General features: G+C 46.6%; 1 protein-coding gene across 5 annotated transcripts in view; it reads right to left on the bottom strand.

Moving 5' to 3' along the window:
* The window catches only part of SUCO (SUN domain containing ossification factor), a 45539-nt gene that overhangs the window by 9401 nt on the left and 13685 nt on the right, over positions 1-22453 (bottom strand). For 2 of the 5 annotated variants that reach the window (XM_060276536.1, XM_060276540.1), the window contains 11 exons: positions 21743-21854; positions 20013-20137; positions 18426-18493; positions 17234-17341; positions 16739-16844; positions 12770-12790; positions 12503-12558; positions 12040-12131; positions 10003-10071; positions 9225-9299; positions 259-343 (listed from right to left, as the gene is read on the bottom strand). In XM_060276536.1, the coding sequence (XP_060132519.1) occupies positions 259-343; positions 9225-9299; positions 10003-10071; positions 12040-12131; positions 12503-12558; positions 12770-12790; positions 16739-16844; positions 17234-17341; positions 18426-18493; positions 20013-20137; positions 21743-21854 (917 nt within the window). The remainder of the gene's footprint in view (positions 1-258; positions 344-9224; positions 9300-10002; positions 10072-12039; positions 12132-12502; positions 12559-12769; positions 12791-16738; positions 16845-17233; positions 17342-18425; positions 18494-20012; positions 20138-21742; positions 21855-22453) is intronic. The other 3 variants (XM_060276537.1, XM_060276538.1, XM_060276539.1) reach the window with 3 other exon arrangements.

The raw sequence follows: 22453 nt of genomic DNA, 5'->3' as shown, positions 1-22453 counted from the left end.
ATGAAGATATAAACTATTCCAAGGTAGAGCTGGATTGCAGGGGCCCAGGAAAGGCTGACTAAGGGCTGACGTCATGTTTGGAATACAACCCAGGGAAGGATGGTCAAGCCAAGAGTCATGGATGTGGGTGAGGACAGACATGGGAAAGCATGGGGGCTCTAATCTTAATGGTACTTTTGATTGTATTTATATTATTTGCAATCTGCTAAAAAAGACTCTGGGTAGCTTACAAGTCCCACACACAAACAAATCACTTACTCTAAGGAGGGAATGGTAGTGGGCTCCGGCAGTTTAGGTTCTGGCCAGGAACTGGCAGTTGTATTTTCAGAGACACTTTTGTTTCCTATCAAAGAGACATGCAGATTTATAAGATATCACATTCCAGATAAGACTGTTAAACACAGAGAATAAAAACAAAAACAAATAGCCTTTTTTTAAAAAAATCCTCTTCTGTAACCAGGCAGGGCTGTTGGTTGAAAGTTAAATGCAAAGGGACAGCCATCCTCCTCTACCTCCCAAAGCCAAGCCCAGAATCTGGAAAGGAAATGCCTCACTCCTAACTATAATAAGAACCATAGAAGAAGAACAATGACAGGGAAGGAGGGCCTTGAAATACACTTCCTAAGCAGTGTGTTTACAGTATACTGTTCCAGTCCTGAAGTCTAGTCTCTACTGCCCCATAGGTTGTCGCTGGCTGCTAGGTCAAACACTCCCTTGTGAGCAAGGTCATAGTGCAGAGGTGCAGCGCATGCTTTTATCATCTAATGGTCAGGGGCTCAATCCCAACATCTTCAGGCAGGTCTGGGATTGAAAGAAGAAGAGGAGTTTGGATTTGATATCCCGCTTTATCACTACCCGAAGGAGTCTCAAAGCGGCTAACAATCTCCTTTCCCCTCCTCCCCCACAACAAACACTCTGTGAGGTGAGTGAGGCTAAGAGACTTCAGAGAAGTGTGACTAGCCCAAGGTCACCCAGCAGCTGCATGTGGAGGAGCGGAGACACGAACCCGGTTCCCCAGATTACAAGTCTACCGCTCTTAACCACTGCACCACACTGGCTCTCTTCCCTGCAAACTCAGACAGCCACTGTTGGTTTGACCAGGCAATACTGAACTAGACAGCTAGCCCGGGAACAAATGGCCCCAGCCTAAAGATGACCTTAAACCTATGGAACCTATGGACCTTAAACCTATGTGTCACAGTGGCCGGAGTGGACTACTTCAGAGTAACGACGCTACGCAGCTCTGCATTTTATTCTTTTATTGGTGCTGCGTATTTACAGTGCTAAAGTCATTGCTATTTACACGGAGTGATGTGATCAGTCGGTTTCAGAACCTCCTAATGGCTTTTGGCGCGTCTTTCTCCAACACAAAAGCTTTGGCAGACCCATCCTCTTTCCCCTCCTCTTTCTGCGTAGTTCTGGCGTTGGGGGGATGGGTCTCCCTCCCTTATTCGCCCCTTCCTGTCCCGCCTGGGACCCTGGCTCCTCTACCTTGCCTGAGCCTCGGACCCGACTTCCTGCTTCCCTACTGGAATCGGAACTCTCTCTGCTTCCCCCTGTGCTCGGTGATTGGCTTGAACTCAGGAGGGGAGGGACTTCGCGATATCCCCTGTCCCTCACATCCACCCCCCTCCCAAGCTCTCCTTCACCCCTCCCCAGGTCCCCCCCAGGTGTCGGTGACGACTGGAAGCCTAAGAACTCAGTGCTTTCCGAGCCCGTTGGTGTGAACACCTCCCCCCAGTCCTGCACGCCCCCCCCTTCCGCCTGGGAGGATTGGAATCCCAAAAAGTCCGTGGCGTCAGAGCTGGTGGGGGTAAAAATGTTCTGCCAATCTGCTCCTTCCTCTGACTGGGTGGATCTCGGTGACACCCATACCTCATCCTCTGGTTCCTCAAACTCCGCTTCCCAGCGCCATGGTGAACTGCTCTCCCGTGCTTCCTCCCCCTCCCCCTCCCTTTCCATGTGCCAGGGCTTGGGTCTATGGGGAAAGAGGGCGTGAAATTCTTCTACCAGGAATTCCTCCTGTATCTGAGTGGCTGGGACCCATTCATTCTGGGACGGTGGAGCATCCTCCCATGCCATGAGGTACTCCAGTCCCCCCACCCCCCACCTTGAATCCAGGATGGCCGTGGCCTCATTGAGTTGCTCCCTGCCTTCCCTCTCCCCCCCTCCCTCAGGGGTTTGTTCGCTGTCTCGGAGCCTGCTGCTTTCCCTGTACGGCGACAGCAGCGATCTATGAAACACAGGGTGCACCCTCATGTCCTCTGGCAGTGCCAGCCTGTATGCCACCGGGTTGACCTGTTGCGTGACCGTGAAGGGGCCCAACCTTCTGGGCGCCAGCTTTTTGCATCGCCCTCTGATGGGAAGGCCCTCCGAGGACAACCACACTTTGTCCCCCACCCTAATGACCTCCCCCGGTCTCCTGTGGCGATCTGCCCCCTTCTTGTACGCTTCCTTGGCTCTCTCCAAGTGTTCTCTGAGCTGCTGGTGCACCGTCTCCAGTTCCTCTGCCCAATCCTCAGCCTGTGGGCCCTCCTCCTCCTCCTCCCCCTCCCTCTCTGGGAAAGATCTGAGGTCACGCCCGTAATTGGCCTTAAAGGGCGACACCCCTGTGGAGACGTGCACCGCATTGTTGTAGGCAAATTCTGCCAGTGGCAGGCGATCCACCCAGTCCGTTTGCCGCTGGCTGACGTAGCATCTGCAATGCGCTCTACGTGGGGCTACCTTTGAAGGTGACCCGGAAACTACAACTAATCCAGAATGCGGCAGCTAGACTGGTGACTGGGAGCGGCCGCCGAGACCACATAACACCGGTCCTGAAAGACCTACATTGGCTCCCAGTACGTTTCCGAGCACAATTCAAAGTGTTGGTGTTGACCTTTAAAGCCCTAAACGGCCTCGGTCCGGTATACCTGAAGGAGCGTCTCCACCCCCATCGTTCTGCCCGGACACTGAGGTCCAGCTCCGAGGGCCTTCTGGCGGTTCCCTCACTACGAGAAGCCAAGTTACAGGGAACCAGGCAGAGGGCCTTCTCGGTAGTGGCACCCACCCTGTGGAATGCCCTCCCACTAGAGGTCAAAGAGAACAACAATTACCAGACCTTTAGAAGGCATCTCAAGGCAGCCCTGTTTAGGGAAGCTTTTAATGTTTGATGGATTTCTGTATTTTAATGTTTGATGGATCTCTGTATTTTAGAATTTCTGTTTTGTTGGAAGCCGCCCAGAGTGGCTGGGGGAACCCGGCCAGATGGGCGGGGTATAAATAATAAATTTAAAAAAAAAAAAAAACTCAGGTACTGCTGCAGAATGGCGTTGACCCTCTCCGCCTGTCCATTGGTCTGCGGGTGTCTAGCCGTCGACAAGCTGACCTCCACCTGCAGGAGGTTCATGAGCCGCCGCCAGAACCTGGAAACAAATTGGCGGCCACGATCCGAAATAACCCTTAAAGGTAATCCATGCAGTCTGAATACGTGATCCACAAACAGTTTGGCTGTCTCTTCTGCAGAGACCGCCCTGGCACACGGTATAAAGTGGCACATTTTGGACATGAGGTCCACCACCACCAACACTGCGGTCTTGCCCCTGGACGACGGCAGGTCTGTGATGAAGTCCATGGACACTACTTCCCACGGCCTGTGCGGTGTGGCTAAGGGCTCCAGCAAACCTGCTGGTGGCGCTCTGACCACCTTTGCCCGCTGGCAGGTGTCACAGCCCCTTACATAATCCCTCACATCCTCCCGCACCCCTGGCCACCAGAAGTGTCTCATGACTAGGTGAGTGGTTTTATCCCTCCCAAAATGACCCGCCGTTGGGTTGTCGTGCATCTGCTTGAGGACCGTACGTCTGAGCTGGGTGGTGGGCAGGTACAGTGCACCCTTGTAGAAAAGCAGTCCCCTGCGTTCTGCAAAGTCGTTTGCCTGCTCCCCCCCCCCTCTCAGTTCTCTGAAGATGCGGTTGGCAAATTCATCCGCTGCCGTCAGTGCTGTGAGTTCTGCCTCGCTTACCACTGCTGCTCCGCAGGACCAAGCTGACGGGGGGAAGATGTGCCTGGGTGCGGGTGGCGCCTCCTCCTCCATGTACTCTGGCTTGCGGGAGAGGGCATCCGCCCTGACATTCTGCTCTCCCGGGATGTAGTGTATGGAGAAGTTGAAGTTCGAGAAGAACTCTGCCCACCGTATCTGCCGCTGGTTGAGCACCCTGGCAGTTCTCCAGAACTCCAGGTTCTTGTGGTCTGTGCACACCTGGATGGGGTGCTTGGCGCCCACCAGGAAGTGTCTCCAGTGCTGGAACGCAGCGTGGATCGCAAGAAGTTCCCGATCAAACACCGTGTAGTTTCGCTCTGGCTGGGTCAACTTACTGGAGAAGAAGGCACAGGGTCTCCACTCTCTGTTGGCGTCCAGTTGCAACAAAATGGCGCCCACAGCTTTATCAGAAGCATCTGTCTCCACGCGTAGGGGCGCGTCCTGAACCACGTGGAACAGGTTCTGGTCTGAGGCGAACACCCTCTTGAGGCTTTCAAACGCTGCTTGCGCCTCTGGTGTCCACCTGAACTTCTGCTTGCCTCTCAGGCAGTCAGTGATGGGAGCCGTAACGCGAGAGAAGTTCTTGATGAACTTCCTGTAGAAGTTGGCGAAGCCTAGTAGGCGTTGGGCATCTTTGCGCGTCCTGGGGCTGTGCCAGTCCAGGATGGCCTGCACCTTGTCCTTGTCCATCGCCAGCCCCTTGTCTGACAGCTTGTAGCCTAGGAAGTCCACCTCCTTGGTGTGAAACTTGCACTTCTCCAGCTTCACATACAGGTGGTTCTCCTTCAGTCGCTGCAACACCTCCCTGACATCCTTCACATGCTGCACTGGGTCATCGGAGTAGATAAGGATGTCATCCAGAAAGACCAAGCATTTCCTGAAAAGGAGGGACCCCAGGACGTGGTGCATGAAGGCCTGGAAGCATGCTGAGCCCCCTTGCAACCCGAAGGGCATCACCAGATATTCAAAAGAGCCCAGAGGCGTGAACATCGTGGTTTTCCATTCATCGCCCTCCCGGATCCTGATCAAGTTGTACGCCCCTCTTAGGTCTAGCTTGGTGAAAATCTTGCCCCTGCGTGCCGCTGTCAGGAGATCATCCACTCTGGGCATGGGGAAAGCCACTGGCTCTGTCACTGAATTCAGTCGTCTAAAATCCACCACAAGACGGCGTCTTTCTTGTCCACCCAGAAGACCGGGCTGCCCCCTGCTGCCTTGCTTTCTCTGATGAACCCCCGCTTGAGGTTCTTGTCGATGAAAGCGCGCAGATCCTCCAGTTCCTGGTCTGACATGGCGTACAGCTTGGCTGGGGGTATAGTTGCCCCTGGCACCAGGTTGATCTGGCAGTCAAAAGGCCTGTGTGGGGGTAGGTGGTCGGACTCCGCTTCGCTGAAGACCTCCTGCAGGTCCCAGTACGGCTTGGGTATCGCCTCACCCCCTTTGATGTGCATGGTGGCCACCGTGGCTATCGGAGGCCCCTCCCCTGGTTGGTGCTGCATGCAATGTTCCAGGCAAAAGTCCGATCCAAAAGTGATGCATCTCTGGTGCCAGCTGATGGAGGGGTCGTGGCGCGCCAGCCAGCTCATGCCCAAGACGATGGGGGGGTCTGAGATGGTTGTGACGTTGAATGCCAGAGTCTCTGAGTGCCTTCCCACCGTCATTCTCATGGGGGGGGGTTGATGAGTGATGGCCCCTCCCAGCAGCTCTCTGCCGTCAATGGTTGCCACGTGCAGAGGAAAATCCAGCTGCAGAAGCTGGATCTGGTGCTCTTCTGCAAAGTTTCTCGAGAAGAAGTTCGCTGACGCCCCACTGTCAATTAGGGCGAGGACCGTCAGGGGATAGCCATTTGGGAGCGTGAGCGTCACTTCTAGAACCACTCCTGCTCTGGGAGGGGTGGGCTGGCTCTGCTCCTCTCTGTGCGGGTGGGTGGGCTGGGGCTGTTGTCTGCTGACTGTGCCTGGCTGCTGCCCCTTGTCTCCTGCAGCCAGGCTTTCCCGTTTCCCTGCTGTGGTGCTGCGTCAGTGGGGGAGGGCACAACCGTTCCCGCCTTTCCTTGCCACTCCCTGCGATGTGGGCAGTCTCTGACGAGATGCTGGGGGGAGTTGCAGAGAAAGCAATTCCCACCCCTTCCCTCCTTGCGTCTTGGCGCCGCTGGGGTTTGAAAAGCCCGCGCGCGCGCGCTATCAATCTGCATGGGTTCCTGGTCCTGACTGGCCCCAGGCGTGGCTTGAAAGGGTTGTTGGGGGAGTGGCTTCTCCTGCGACCGTGGGAACCAAGCCCGCTTTGTGCGCGTTGCTTGCTTGTCGCTCCACCGGGATTCCTGTCTCACCCCCACCGCCAGAGCCGCTTTGCTCAGCTGATCCATATTACTGGGCTTTGGACCTCTCGAGAGCTCATCCTTCACCTCCTCATGCAACCCCAAGTAGAACGCCGCTTGCATTGGGGGTGACTCGAGTTCCCACCCCAATCTGTGCACCAGCATGGTGAATTTCGCCCAATACGCGCGAACTGTCATATTTCCTTGGCGTAAATTATGAAGTTCCTCCTTAGTCTGGTCCATATGACTATCGGACGAATACATCGTTTTCAAACCTTCTAGAAATAGTTTGACATTCTTCATGCAAGGATTCTTTGTTGCGATTAACGGTCTTAGCCACTCCCTGGCTGCCCCGGTAAGGTGCTCCACAATAAACGCTACCCTGTGCTCATCATCAGGGAACTCAGCGTGGTGCAGCTCAAGAGCATACACAATCTCAGTCTCAAAGCCCTGATATTCCCTCGGGTCTCCATTGAACTTGCTTACTAGCGTCCCGGCTCTCCTTCCTGGCAGCACTTGGACTTGGGGTGCCCCTCCCGCCTTGTTTTTCTCTGCATCCAGCTTGTTTTGGAGGTCTACCGCCACCGCCCTTAATTCCTGCTCTCTTTCCTGTAGCGCTCTCACCTGTTCCGCAAGTTGTAGCCGGTCGTCCTGGACCTTCCTAGTCTCTTCTTTAGCTGCCTTCAATTCCCCCTGCGCCTGCAGCGACAGCTGCTGCAGTTCTTGCTGGGCTTGCTCCGCGATCTGCCGCCATTTCTCCGCCTCTGACACGCTCATCCCGGCAACTCCAAAGTAGCCCAAAAAGGATTAGGAGGTTGCTGTCACAGTGGCCGGAGTGGACTACTTCAGAGTAACGACGCTACGCAGCTCTGCATTTTATTCTTTTATTGGTGCTGCGTATTTACAGTGCTAAAGTCATTGCTATTTACACGGAGTGATGTGATCAGTCGGTTTCAGAACCTCCTAATGGCTTTTGGTGCGTCTTTCTCCAACACAAAAGCTTTGGCAGACCCATCCTCTTTCCCCTCCTCTTTCTGCGTAGTTCTGGCGTTGGGGGGATGGGTCTCCCTCCCTTATTCGCCCCTTCCTGTCCCGCCTGGGACCCTGGCTCCTCTACCTTGCCTGAGCCTCGGACCCGACTTCCTGCTTCCCTACTGGAATCGGAACTCTCTCTGCTTCCCCCTGTGCTCGGTGATTGGCTTGAACTCAGGAGGGGAGGGACTTCGCGATATCCCCTGTCCCTCACACTATGGAAAGAGCACATTTCTCAAGCTCTGAGAAAACTGCATTTCCATGTAGAAGGGTGTTTTTAGCAGGTAACTCTTAAGAGTATACAGAGCCATGGCTGAGAAATGGCGTTTTGAGAGAGCATTCAGAGGAGTGTTCAGATCCCATGTAGAGACTGAAGAACAATGGGGAGGATTGGGGAAAGCGGCTTGCCTTAGACGTCTCCATCCATACAGATGTAGTTAGGCATTTCTCTAGTATCAGCCCGGACAGTGAGGTCCAGCTCTGAGGGTCTTCTGGCGGTTCCTTCACTGCAAGAAGTGAGGTTTTAGGGAACCAGGCAGAGGTTTTAGAAGACATCTGAAGGCAGCCCTGTATCAGGAAGTTTTTAATGTTTGACATCTTATTATGTTTTTATATGTGTTGGAAGCCACCCAGAGGGGCTGAGGCAAACCACTCAAGATGGGCAGCATATAAATATTAAATTGTTGTTGTTGCTGCTGCTATTATTATGTCATCCAGGTTAGGGTACTCCGGCCCCCATGGAGACACAGGTGCGCTACAACAAACCATGAAAATTACAAACAAAATGGGAACATGTAGTCCTGAAAGGGGCTACCTGTGAAACTGAAGCATAAGAAGCTCCTCTGCATCTGCAACTGGCAAATGGGTCGCCCACTAATGGCAGAAGTTCTCATCAGCAGCACACTAACATGGGTCAGAGAAGCCATCCAAGAGTGACATCTCATCTGATGAGGTGACGTAGGATTGCTCACACATTTCAGGGGTTTTTTTGGGGGGGGGGCGTTTCTGGGATCAGGCTCGATTGCCACTGGCTCAGGCAGTGGCTATTTCAATTAGCAGCTCATGTCTGGGTGAAATGCTTGTAGCTGGACTTAGACATCCCTCTCTTCTTTTTTGTCTTAGGTTTCCATTAAAATGGCATCCAGAGATTCTGTGAAGAACTCAGATCCTGTAAATGAGATGTTGGTACGATGGGACTATAAGCCTATGTCCACTCCCCAGGATCACGTCCAGACATGTTAGAGGCCCTGGCTGCAACAGAAAGCCAGGCAGCACCTAGGAAAGAGTCCGTTTAAGCAGCCACAGACCAGGCTCCCTGAGGCTGCGGGGAAGTAGATCAACCAATAAAATGCTGAATTTGCCACAGGAGGACACAGTGCAGAAGAAGAAGAAGAATCGCAACCCTTTCCCCAAGGATAATATCTTTGTTGCATGGATCTCTGGGAAGGCTACTGCAATCGAGAGCTAGAACGGCTTAGCACAGCTACTGGTTCATCTACCTGTGGGTTAGAGCAGTGGTCATCAACCCCCGGGCCATGGACCGGTACCGGTCCGTGGATCAATTGGTACCGGGCCGCCCAAGGAACATTAAATATAATTAAATTAAAATTATTAAATCAAAACAATCTGAATAAAATATAAACAATCAACGTTCCCCCCCCCCTCAACGGGCCGCAGTAAAATTACCAAACGTTGACTGGTCCACGGCGATAAAAAGGTTGGGGAGCACTGGGTTAGAGAACTGGGGAGAAGTCTTCATTATGGAGAGGTGGAAACAAAACCCAACTTGAGCCAAAAACAACCACCCCACATCTATTTAAAAAGGTTACTTCACTTCAACAAGTTGCGATAATATACCTTGGTCAGTTGAGTCTTCTTCAGTTTTTGCTCCAAGCATATTAGCAGCAATGTTCACCATATTCAAAATGGCATCTAAAAAATTAAAAGGATCGAATAGACAAATTTTAAAAATCTGAAGAAGTGTGCATGCACACGAAAGCTCATACCAAAATAAAAACTTAGTTGGTCTTTAAGGTGCTACTGAAGGAATTTTTTTAAAAATCACAAGAAAGCCTGCAGAAAACCAGTCTTTTCGAAGCTGCTCCTTCCCACATGCTGGTGCAGTTTCTGGGCAGCAGATTATGCACACATAGCAAAACTGCACACCCCTAACGTAGTGCTGAGTCCCAAGTGTGGCCAAGGCTCAGTTCACCCAAGCACACACACACACACCCCGAGATGGCTGAGCAGCATTCCCACCTGCAGAGAAAAGTGCTAGGGGGAGTCCATGTATTGGCATTTAGCAGCCCATGTCAAGCAAGGTCACTCTTCAAACAAACCATTTGCCTGTGTTTCTCAGAACTGAGAAAGTAGTTATCTTCGGACTCAGCTATACAGTGGTACCTCTGGTTAAGAACTTAATTCGTTCCGGAGGTCCGTTCTTAACCTGAAACTGTTCTTAACTTGAAGCACCACTTTAGCTAATGGGGCCTCCCGCTGCCGCCGCGCCGCCAGAGCACGATTTCTGTTCTCATCCTGAAGCAAAGTTCTTAACCTGACTCTTTCCTACATGGATTCTAAGAATGTGTAGAGGATCTTAGCTCCCCCTCAAAAACACATCCCTGTAATTACTTACTTGTGGCAGAGCCAAGAAGATTTTTTGAAGATTTCTCTTCTCCTGCATTGTAGTCCAAAGGATAATCTGCTTACAAGAGAAGAAAACACTTATATGCAAATCACACACCTTTTTATCTCTAGAGCACTTCATAAAGTGACTAGAATAGGTGGTGCTAAAATTTCTGTATGTCATCTGTCACAGTGGCCGGAGTGGACTACTTCAGAGTAACGACGCTACGCAGCTCTGCATTTTATTCTTTTATTGGTGCTGCGTATTTACAGTGCTCAAGTCATTGCTATTTACACGGAGCGATGTTGTCAGTCGGTTTCAGAACCTCCTAATGGCTTTTGGCGCGTCTTTCTCCAACACAAAAGCTTTGGCAGACCCATCCTCTTGCCCCTCCTCTTCCTGCGTAATTCTGGAGTTGGAGGGATGGGTCTTCCCCCCTTGCTTGCCCCTTCCTGTCCCACCTGGGACCCTGGTTCCTCTACCTTGCCTGAGCCTCGGACACGACTTCCTGCTTCCCCACTGGAATCGGAACTCTCCCTGCTTTCCCCTTTGCTCGGGGACGGGCTTGAACTCAGGAGGGGAGGGACTTCGCGATATCCCCTGTCCCTCACATCATCTTTTTATTAAAATACTCCCAGGACAAAATATTAACCTCTTCATGTCAAATCCAGGTCGAAAGCTGCAAAATTGTCCCTAGGTATGGCTTTTGCCATTATAGTTGTGGTGATGAAACTTATGGAGACAAGGTTATAGACACAAGGAGGCATAGTTCTGTCAAAATAGATTCCAGCCTCCTAGCCAAATTTTCAAGTCTCCAGTCATCTTACTTGTGAGGGCAGAAGGAAAAACATGCAAGCAGTATTCTGCCCAGTTGACTGTGAAAATAAATCTCTTGCCTTACAATGCTATGAACAATGAATGCAAACATGAGGCTACCAGTAACTTGCAAGGCGTAAGAGCCTTCTTTTTAATTTTGATACAGTTTTATTAATATTCAGTAAAACTGAAGCACTTTAACAAATCTAGCAACGGTATTTACAATCTTGCTGCTCTGCCACTGTTTGGGTCCCTTTGACTTTGGGCCCCTTTGAAAAATGTTCCTGGATATAGACCTTTGAAGGGAAAGCCCATGGCTCATGGAAGGATACTAAAAATATATATCAGGAATTGTGAGCCTAGGGAAGGTGAATCTGACAGAATCTGTGCAATTTGCACCATTTATTCTGCATAATTAATTCCATTTCTGCTGATCTTGCAAGAAATTAAAGGTTTTTGTAAGGCACTAAATCCCGTTCTCTGACTGCAGTCTTATTCAACCACTTCTCTTACTGAAATTTCACCAGGTTTAGGAAATGCACTTTCGAGCCCTTATACAGGTGAAACTCGGAAAATTAGAATATCGTCGAAAAGTGCATTTATTTCAGTAATGCAACTTAAAAGGCGAAACCCAATATATGAGATAGATGCATGGCATGCAAAGCAAGATATGTCAAGCCTTTATTTGTTGTAATTGTAATTATTTGTCATTAGGCAGGTCAATTATAAATGGCATGTATTTAATGAAAAGTAAAAGCGATGGGTTTTTTTGTTTATTTTTGTATTATTGTAACTATTTGTTTTATTACTGTGGAATTTCCAAAAGAAAGCATTTGTAAAAATTAAAAGAAAAAATAATAAGTTGCATTACTGAAATAAATGCACTTTCCGATTATATTCTAATTTTCAGAGTTTTACCTGCAGTTTGCAAAGGTATGCTTGAAATTTGCTTCAATTAACCCCCCACCTCGAGTTTTCACAGCTAGAGTTTTAGACCAATATCACAATGATCTCATGGGTAATTGCAATATACAAAAAGCTCACCTCACCATTTCTAACCCTTCACCATGGTTGGTCTTTGTCAGGCTTCCTCCCCTGCCCAGCTTAGTGGCCTCAGGACTTCTTTTAGCCACCTTGCCTGCCCAGCATTCTGGGTTCGCTTATTATTTAGAAATGATTAGCAAAAAAAAATCAATCTAATCTTAAATTGTGACCAGGCTACTTCCTTACCATAGTCTTCATCAAAAAGCTCTTGTCTTTCAGACTGGTACTGTGAATCAGCTATTTCTTCATATTCTTCTACCATGCTAGTTCCAAACACCCTGTAAAAAAAAAGTATTTTATTAAAATAGAAGCAAGAGGCAGTTTTCATCTCCTCAGAGGGAGTTTTTCTACGTGGCATCCTGTGTAAAACTGAGGTGCATAGCAGATGAAAGCTCTCACTGTTTCAAGACTTCACACATTTCCTCTTTGTACACAACAACTTTATAGATAAAGCCACTAAGTTCTCAAGATATCTGTTACAGTGAGTGTTATCAAGTCTTTCTATATAAATGGCTTTTGCAAACGTTTTTGAAACTGAGTGGCTGGGGTTGTTAGTTATTTGGGGAGTGGGGTGGGGGGTAGCGCCAGAAAAATATGTTTCACGGTGACAGGAGACTAGAAGCATCTGCTCAATTTCATCAACTATTACCTTATAAGGCTTAAAGGACAAAAGTGTTCTGATCCAAAATGTGATACCAACTCCACCTAAAGAATTAAAAAAAAGCATTTAATAATGAATGGCCTGCAGATGGACCAAGTAACAGTTTTCATAACAAAACAGAAAAAGAATGTTTATATTAGCCATGCGGTAGCAGAAAAGATCTTGCCCGACTCTAATTCTTGCCATGCATTAGTGTGCTGAGCCACAGAATACACCCATGTTCTAGGCACCCAACGTTACGAAGATGTTGCTAACCTTTAAGTACTTGATGAACATCTGAAGCAAGAGAAAAGGGGGGAAAGAAGTGTCAATAGACAGTATGCAGGCCACAGGCAACAATATTAGCGACTTAAAGAATTATGGAACATGACCACTGTCTGTTACCCTTCCTTCCCTCTTTGCCTCCCCCCCAAATAATAGCTACAAAGGATGCATTTGCAAGGGAAGGGAAGATGCACATTAATGTCTACAATAACATGCAGAGTAAAATTGCAGCTCCTTGTTATATGATCAAAACCTTGACATGCATAAAAATTACAGTACCGACTGTATACCAAGGAAAAAAACACTGCTATTAGATGTTTTCATTTGTTAACTGTATAATATAAAATTAGTTTCTACTTCCTAAATCTGTTTCTTTTGGATTTCATCTAACTGCACTACAGCAGAAGAATTAAACCTACAGGTAGTTTTTGGAAGACAGCTTAAAAAAAAACTAACTAAGGTTGCCTCTTGCAAATATCAGTTACTGATCTGCCAAAATATAATGGCTTCCCTATTTTAAGATAATAGGTTAGAACAGAGCTTTCCAAACTTGCCATGCATTATTTCGTGACACATTAATTCAGTTTTACTAGCAAACCGGAAGTTAAACTAACCCCTTTCCAGCCCCAGGAGGAGCACAGGGAGCATTCGCACACTGCAGCCGACACACTAATGTGTTGTGACACAGTTTGCATAGCTCTGGCTTAGAAAATCAAACATAAATCACATTATGTACAATACATAATTAAGAGTCAGCCTCATTAAGGTAGAAATTATGAATATGAACGAAGAAGCTTTGCAGTTTTATGTATCATTCCTTTGTGTATATTTTTACTAAGGGTATTATATTTACTTTCTAAAAGGCTGGCTGTTCATGTTCAGGAATTGTTAAACTCCTGTTTGCATGCAAATCCAAAGATTTTGTTTATGTTCCTATAATCTGTATTTTAATTCTCCTTATCTGATGTTTTGATGACTGAGAGTGGCTGCCAAGATCACATAGCACTGGTCCTGAAGGATCTTCATTGGAAACATTGGTATGTTTCCGAGCACAATTCAAAGTGTTGGGGCTGACCTATAAAGCCCTCAACGGCCTCAGCCCAGTAGACCTGAAGGAGCGTCTCCACCCCCATCGTTCTGCCCGGACACTGAGGTCCAGCACCGAGGGCCTTCTGGCGGTTCCCTCACTGTGAGAAGCAAAGCTACATGGAACCAGGCAGAGGGCCTTTTCGGTAGTGGCACCTGCCCTGTGGAACGCCCTCCCATCAGATGTCAAGGAGATGAAGAATTACACAACTTTTAGAAGACATCTGAAGGCAGCCCTGTATAGGGAAGCTTTTTAAGGTTTGATGTTTTACTGTGTTTTTATATATGCTGGAAACCGCCCAAAGTGGCTGGGGCAACCCAGTCAGATGGGCGAGGTACAAATAATGAATCATTATTCTTATTAATAATAAATTTGGTCTCCATTCCATCTTCTCACGTACAAAATCTCTGGTTGCGAATGGCTAACAATATTCCCTGCAGGAGTATGTACCTGGAAAACCAGCAGCCACTTTCGCAATATTTTATTTTTCACCTGATTTTTAAAGCCATGTTTTTCCCCCTTCCACATGTTTCCATTCACCTTTGGTAACCCTCTTCATTTTCTCTTAGTAAAAAAAGGAAGTTGAAGATTTTGAAAGGAGAGTGGCATGAGCTGGGGTTCCACCCGGTGCCATGAGAAGCAGACTGCTCACATTCTTCCCACGAACCCCAACAGGTACTGAAGCTGCATCCAAGCTCAACTCTTCTTCTTCTTCATGGATGGAACCTCCCCTCTCCCCCATTTAGTGTCTTTATTTAACACACACAACACTTTCCCCCTTCACAACTATTTGCCCTACAACTCTCTGGGTTCCACATCACATGCCCCTTTTTGGCATACAGTGGTTCCACACAAATGACCCCCACTTCACAGATGGGGGGCAGCAGGAGCTGAATACTGATGACTAGGGAGAACTAGGACTGTCAGCCGAGGTTCTACAGAGGATGCTGCAAAACATCCCCTGTGATGAGGGAAACTCCTCAGGCCAGTGTCTCAAACTGCATTGGAGCAGCTGGCCCTGGCCTAGAGGAGGCAGCCCATTGCAAGGAAGCGTCCTGCAAACAACAATTTGCCCTAAATGTATAAATGGTCAGATAACCTGATGGCCTACAGCAGACACGTCCAACCTGTCAATCGCTATAAACCAGTCGATCACAGGATGGATTTGGGTCGATTGCCTTGTCGCCTCCGTCCTCTCCCATGGCCCCCGGGGGCTCTAAGCACGCGCTTGGCCATGGCCGGAGCGACTCCACAGATCAAGGCTCCGCTTAACCAGGCTTGCTCGCCGCCACAGCAAGTACTCTGGCTGGTTCTGGCGCCACCTCAAGCACGCCACTCCGACCGCTGACTTTACCCAACGCCCAACCAGCTGGCCAGCCCCGGAAAGGCGCGAGGCGTCCAGCTCCGCCCCCTGCAAGCCGCAAGCAGGGAGGCGGGGGCAGTGTGGCACATGGGTGGCAGCACTGTGGAGGGAGCCGCAGGAAGGGCAGCGCATGGAGAGAGAGAGACAATGGTGCCCCTCCCCCGCCCCTCCCTCCTAGTTCTGTGTGGACGCTGAACTTTCCCCACTATTCCAGCTCCAGCGTAGCAGCGTTTACTCAAAAGTAAGCCTCCCGCCCCACAGAGCTTGTTGTCCGGTAAAGGAGGAATTGGACATTTTGGGGTGTGTAGGCTTCCCACGTGCGCCAAGGACCCTGGGAGGAGGCGGGGGAGGGGGAATAATATGTTATTTTTAGCATCATAATAGTAATTTATTATTTATAGCCCACGCATCTGGCTGGGTTTCCGCAGCCAAATATAATACAGGGTGAGTCCTTTAAAAGAGGCCCCGTGGATACAGAGGACACAAGACTCACCTTGTATGTTTAAGTTGAAGAATGACAATGGAAGAGTGTGTAGATCACTGCCAGTTTTTGATACTGGATCACAGCCTCCTTGAAGCTGGACATGCCTGACCTAAAGCATCCAGGAGATAATCTCTAGGGCTGTTTTTTTCCTGGCTTAGTTAAACTCTTGTACTTGAAACAAGCAAAGGTGTTTGTCAGTTCAGTTGTAGTCAGGGCCACAAGCTTGAATCAAATATTGGGGGGCCCAGGTAAGTCCCGCCCTGCATACTTGAGCACATCACGCAGCCATGTACCCCATTTGAATGGCAATGCCAATCTACTTTGGAGACCCAGCCCCGTTAAATATTTTATGGGGGGGGGCAAAGCTCCTGGGGTTGTAGTCACTTTTAAAAGGACAAGCACCCAGCATTTAAGTTGCCCAGCAGTTCTATTTCATTCTCTATTTATTTCTACTTTTTAAAAATGGATTTGGACTGAACACAATAATGAGAGTTAGTGAAGAGCATATTCTATCTTGAAACAGGGGTGGCTAACTTGTAGGCAAACATCTTTGGGGATGGGGCACAACATGCTGTCTGGGGCTGATGCCCTAGCAGTATTCCTTGCCTGTTTTCACCTGCAGTTGGAAGACAAAAAGGGGGGGGGAAGCTGCAAATGTGAAAGTGTAGAGAAACAGGCAGCAGCCGGGAGCGTTCTCTCTTTGCCAACAGCCCAGGCCAAGGGAGGACTGGAAGGAGGTCCTCCAGCTTTAGGTACCTGTCATGACTGTCCCAACTTGCAGTTGTCTAAGATTAGGTCCTGATAAGTATTCACATACACTTGTGACTCATACAGACTTGGTTGGATCCTCCTATGGCACTGCAGGCATGGAATCACAGAACTGTAGGGCTGGAAGGGACAACAAAGGCCACTGCAGTGCAGGAATGCACAGGCACTTTGAGGGTTTCTTGCAATCGAGCGCTGTATACATCGCCATACACTTTGGTAGGTATGTGAAGTGGCAAGTGAGTAACGTCAAAAACTTACCTTGACATATTTGGCATACATCTGTTCATCCAAAGGGAAGCTCTGGACATTTCTCTCATCTCTGGCATGGAAAGTGCCTAGCTTGACCCACTTATTTGTTGGATACCTAGAACACAACACACACCAGAATGAACACACAGTAACCTCTCAGAAACCAACGAATTCAGAACCTCCCTTATAATACACAAAAATCGCTGTTATTGCAATGGCATCACAAACACTCTATTGCAGGTACAAGGTTACGATGGACAGAATAAAAGATTTCAGTGGTAACCTCAGTAATTTTGGCTTTAAAAGCTGGCAATTGTAAAGCTGTGGTCTACCAAGACCTTATTCTGTTCATCAATTTGCCCACCCCCCGGCTGGCATGACAGACTGACAAATCAAATAGGTGTCCCAACGACTGGTAATGATGTGCCCATCCCAGATAATAAAAATTAAGCAGCCATTGCGGTGAAAGAAAGAAACCTTACATTCACATATCCTGAGACATACCTGTCGCTGATAGACACCAGAAAATCCTTGGGAGTAGATGAGAATAACTCATGGTTGGCAATGTCCAGCTGCTTCACTTGAATTGGTTCACACAGTTCAACGACAAACCTGGCAGGTGGGGAGAAAGTCCAGCTGAATTGACTAGGTATGGATGGAAACATGCTTCAAAATGCCCTTCCTGTGCATTTTCACATACAGATAGCACCAGCAATCCGTAAAAGTCCCTTCCTGCTCAGGCAAGTGCTGAGTGAGGCACAGACAGGGGGCTTAGGTAGACTTTATGCAGGGCAGAGCTGCAGATTTCCTTCCATTTCTTTGATGAATTCCTAGCACAGTTAATTTGAAGACCAAGTTGTGAAATGGTTAATAATTCTGTGTAAGAATTTAGTTGATCTTTAGAAAACCAAAGGTGCATTACAGCGGGCAGACAAGCCTTCCGTAAGCCAATGTTCAATGTGCTTTACAGCCCACGCCTCTGCATGCTTACTCAGGTGCCACATGGAATTCAGTGGTACTTAGCATTGCTAGGATTTTAGTCATAAAAGAATGGAGCGAGGGCTCAATTTCCAGTCAGAAGCAGCTGGAAGTTAGTCAAATTATAAGTTTTTGAACCATTCTGAAGATAGGATTTTACATGCAGACGGTCAGGTTTTATTATGAATCCTGAATAAAAAACAAAGTATTAAAGACTAAACCTTTTTGGGCAGGGGGTATAAGTTTTCAAGATGCTACAAGACTGCGTCTTAAAAGTTCTTGAAAAACTTTTATAAGAAACATTCTTAGGAATTAAAATAGGTGCTACACTGGCCAAACTCCATGTTTTCCCTACATTTTGGATTTTGTAATGAAAACGTGATTGCTGTGTAATATTTGGACCTTAACAAAATCATTTACTTGCATATGGGGGAAAAACTAGAAAGAAAAATCACGAAGCTGTGCAATTAATATATTTAAAAGTCAAAGCCATTTTATATATTTAATAATTATTTCTTATGTATAACGCCATTCCCTCTGATGAAACCAGTATCTTCTTTGAAAATGCTTTATAAATTGCTGCAATATCATGGTGCAATCACATTTCACACGAGGCTAGTAGCATACAATGCTTGCCTACCAAGGCCTGCCAAAAACTGTAGACAATTCAGTGGCATAACAGATATTTATTTCACTTACGTATCTATACTTCACTTACCAGATTTTAGTACTGCATGGATTCAGCATGTAGAGATCCATATTCTCCATTAGTATTGCTGATGTACTCTATAAAGAAGGAAAATAACACTTCATTAAGTGTTAATAACACTTAAAATAATCCTGCCCCTTTTTTTACTGCTAGTACTTTTAGAAATCTCAACATGTCTTTGGTTTAATTTACAGTATTATTTGTGTGTCCCTTATCAGTTAAAACACTGACAACAACCCGGAAGACAGGTCACGTTGTTTGAAAGTATTTAACTGCAACACAGCAATTTGGAGGGGACACAGCTCAATGGCAGGAGACCACCTTTCGTGTGCAGAAGGTCCCAGATTTGAAATACAGTATCTCCAGGTAAGGCCTGGAAAGACTTGTCTGAAACCTTAGAGAGCCACAGCCAGCAAGACAGATGGGACCAAGGCCTGATTCAACAGAGAAGGCATCTTCTTATGTTCGTAATACTGTGTTACTCTGCTAATCCTGGAGAAACATGTGTTGGCTTTCTAAAGAAGTGTTAACAGAAATACTCAGGCACATTTTGAACAAGACAAAGCAGTAATAAATTTATGCTCCAATATGAAGACCAAGATGATCAATAAACAGTGGAGGCATTAATTTGTGGAGAGCTAAGTTTAAGAAACATCTCATCCACTGACTCACAGCCAGATCTCTAAGGCTGGGTTAACTGACATCCCATGCCCTTTTAAAATGTATTGGGGGGGGGGGTACTAGGTTGTTTTTGGTTTTGTATTGAATATGTATTTTGTGGTTTTATATTGTGATTTTGTCTTGTGAACCGCCCTGAGACCTGCGGGTATAGGGTGGTATGCAAATTATTATTATTATTATTATTATTATTATTATTATTATTATTATTCATTACCCAGCCTGACAAGATTCTAGAGCACTTAATGAGTGCTGCTTAAGTTATGTAAAAATTAGGGCTAAAACTTCAGTTCATCAATACTATCATAATAACCTTAGTCTCCCTACTGAACTTTACTTCCCCAGTACCAATTCATTGGTGGGGCCATTTGGGGTGGGACTTTTGAAGAGCCCCATGCCATCTAGGCTGCCATAAAATGCTGGCATCTTTCTTTCTTTCTTGAGATGAAGTGCTATGGTACCTTAAAGATAAATGAGTTTATTCTAGCATATATTTATGGAATAGAGTTGTTCTAGCTCATCCTTCTCCAACCTGTAGCCCTCCAGATGTTCTGGACTACAACTCCCAGCGTCCCTAAACCTTGGCCATAGTGCCTGCAGCTGGCGGGAATTGTAGTCCAAAGCATCTGGAACATCGCCTTCATGGGCTGGCATGGCCACTTCTCGTTGGTGCCAACACTGCCAGTTGTCTCTTCAGCTCTTTCCCTCTCCAGGGGCAGCTGACTGGCAGAAAGTTTTCCATCCCAGCCAGCAGCAGTGGGAATCCTCTCAGTGTATTCTCTGGGGAGAAGGGAGCCAAGAAGGCTCCAGCTTTGAAACAGTGTCACAAGAAACCAATGAATCTGTTATATTTAACTGACAGAATCTTCAATAGTATTGCCATGTCCACCAACATGCCCTTTGAGGTGGTATACTTACCTTTGCTTCTGGGTTAGCTGCCAGTATTTTGGCACCACACTCTACTGAAGCATAATTATTCCTATTTTTCTGGACCTTTTTTGAGAGATGCTGACCTCCATTGGAGGATGGGTGCATTGACTGACCTGCGTACGAAAGGAAGCATACCACCGAATAAGTAAGATCACTATGCCATTACTTCCAAGCTTCTAAGCTAAAGCAATTTATATACAAGGCAGCAGTATTCAATACTTACATTAAGTTAACAGTAGTATTTGTAATTGCTCAGATTTAGAATACAGTGGTGCCTCGCTTAACAAATGCCCTGCTTAACTAAATTTCCGCTTAACGAAAGGTTTTTTTCTAGTGGAGGTTGCCTCGCTAGACGAATTCGTTTTATGAAAAATTTGTCTAGCGAATCACGGTTTCCCATAGGAATGCATTGAAATTCAATTAATGCGTTCCTATGGGCAAAAAAAAAATCAAAAAAATTTCAATGCATTCCTATGGGATTCGCTAGACGAATTTTTCGTTATAAGAAAAGACCCATGGAACGAATTAAATTAGTCTAGCGAGGCACCATTGTACTTGCATTTCACAAATAATCTCTTTAGCCAAATAATGCTCTTTAGCCAAAAAAAACCTGCTCCTAGAGCAATTATATTCCATTGTAAACAACACAGTGCCCTACCCTCAGGCTTACAATTTAGAAAATATACATCACAATGGGGAAATGGATTGGGAGGAGTAAGCTACAGATTAATTTAAGAACCTACTGTGCTAGAAAGATTTAAGGATGAGGAGCCCAAAGCTACTGGTCTCTTGGCTGATAAGCGCAGCCGTGCATCCCTTCTCTCCCCAAATGTAAAAGTAATCTTTTCTTACACAAGTGGAGGTACAGAAAAAAAATTCATTAAGATGTGGCTGGACTTTCTTCTTCTCCTTCCCCTGGCATCCCAAAGGTCATAAATCTGGGATAAGACCAAACTCTGATAAGGCCACTTTTATCTCTGGAGCTAAATCTGTCTAAGTATTAGGAATCTCTTGGAATGCAAAAAATATTTTAATCACTCAAAATGTGTAGTATGAAGACAATCCACAGCAAGAAATAAAAGTAATTCCTGTCTATTCCATAGATTTTAATCCTATGCACAGTTGCCAGGAAGCAAGCTCTCATTACACACAATGGTTCTTACTTCTAACTAAACAAAAGAGTACTCTGTAAATTTCATAAATATGGCAAATTGTATGCCTTATGTTGTTAAAGCAGTATATAAGTTTAGGTTTCATGTGTACTCCATATATTCTCTGTTATACTTTCTCTTATAAATTTGACTAAAAAAACCAAATGCATTAACACAGGATCATCAAAGCCTGGCAGAATCCCTCTAGATCACGACAGATGGGCTCACACAAAGAATAAACCTACTGCCTTAGTTAAAGAACATAAAGTCGTGGTCTATACAGTGGTACCTCGGGTTAAGAACTTTGCTTCAGGATGAGAACAGAAATTGCGCAGTGGCGGCTGCGGGAGGCCTCATTAGCTAAAGTGGGACCTCAGGTTAAGAACAGTTTCAGGTTAAGAACGGACCTCCAGAACGAATTAAGTTCTTAACCTGAGGTACCACTGTATATGAATCAAGAAAAAAAAAGGGTCAGTGCTAAATACTTGATTTTTAAGGGAGAATTCTGTTCAAAGTTTTCAAGAACAACCCAACAACCCCCCCCCAAAAAAAACACACTGAACTCACTCTTTTCTTTTTCCACTTCCATAACCTGCTTTTTCCATTCGTCAAAAGTGGGAATATCTCCTGGATCCTTTGGGCTTATTACAGAAGTTGGGTCAATTTCTCCTACTTTTCTCTGCAAGGTTTTCAGATATTAACGAAAAACAAGAAGAAGACAGGCAATAAGGCGAGCAATCAAAACAGTGTAAGGCTTCAAGAACCAAACATTAAAGGGCAAGCTATGACCAGCAGGCTCAATGGTAAGCTGACCATTCTATTGCTTTTACAATTTTTCTTATTATTATTTTGCAAAACATAGCCTGTGTTTGAGGGGAATGTGATGTGGAAAATGTGCTGGTTAGAGAAAGGAATGAAATGTGTGTCCTACTATACTTGTGAGACTCAGCAGTACTCAGACTATCATGAAGGGAATAACCCAATCACTTACAAGGTTGTAGATACCAAAACAGAGAATCTAGTATCGCCTTCCCCAGTCTGTTGCCTTCTAGATGTTCTGGATTGCAAATCCCATCAGACCCGGCTGAGAAGGTCAGAGTTTATGGGAGCTGTAATCTAAAACATTTGGAAAGCACCACTTTGGTGAAAGCTACTACATATTTACAGTAAGAAAGGAGTGGAGTTTTGCCATTGACTTATCTGTTTTTTCTGTTTTTCCTTTAAAATCATAAAAAGGATAAGCCATGAACTCTCAATGTTTCAGAGTGAATTTCTGTA

Source organism: Zootoca vivipara, chromosome 7 (genome assembly GCF_963506605.1).
Source record: "Zootoca vivipara chromosome 7, rZooViv1.1, whole genome shotgun sequence".
NCBI lineage: Eukaryota > Metazoa > Chordata > Lepidosauria > Squamata > Lacertidae > Zootoca > Zootoca vivipara.
This window is presented reverse-complemented; position numbering and strand designations above follow the sequence as displayed.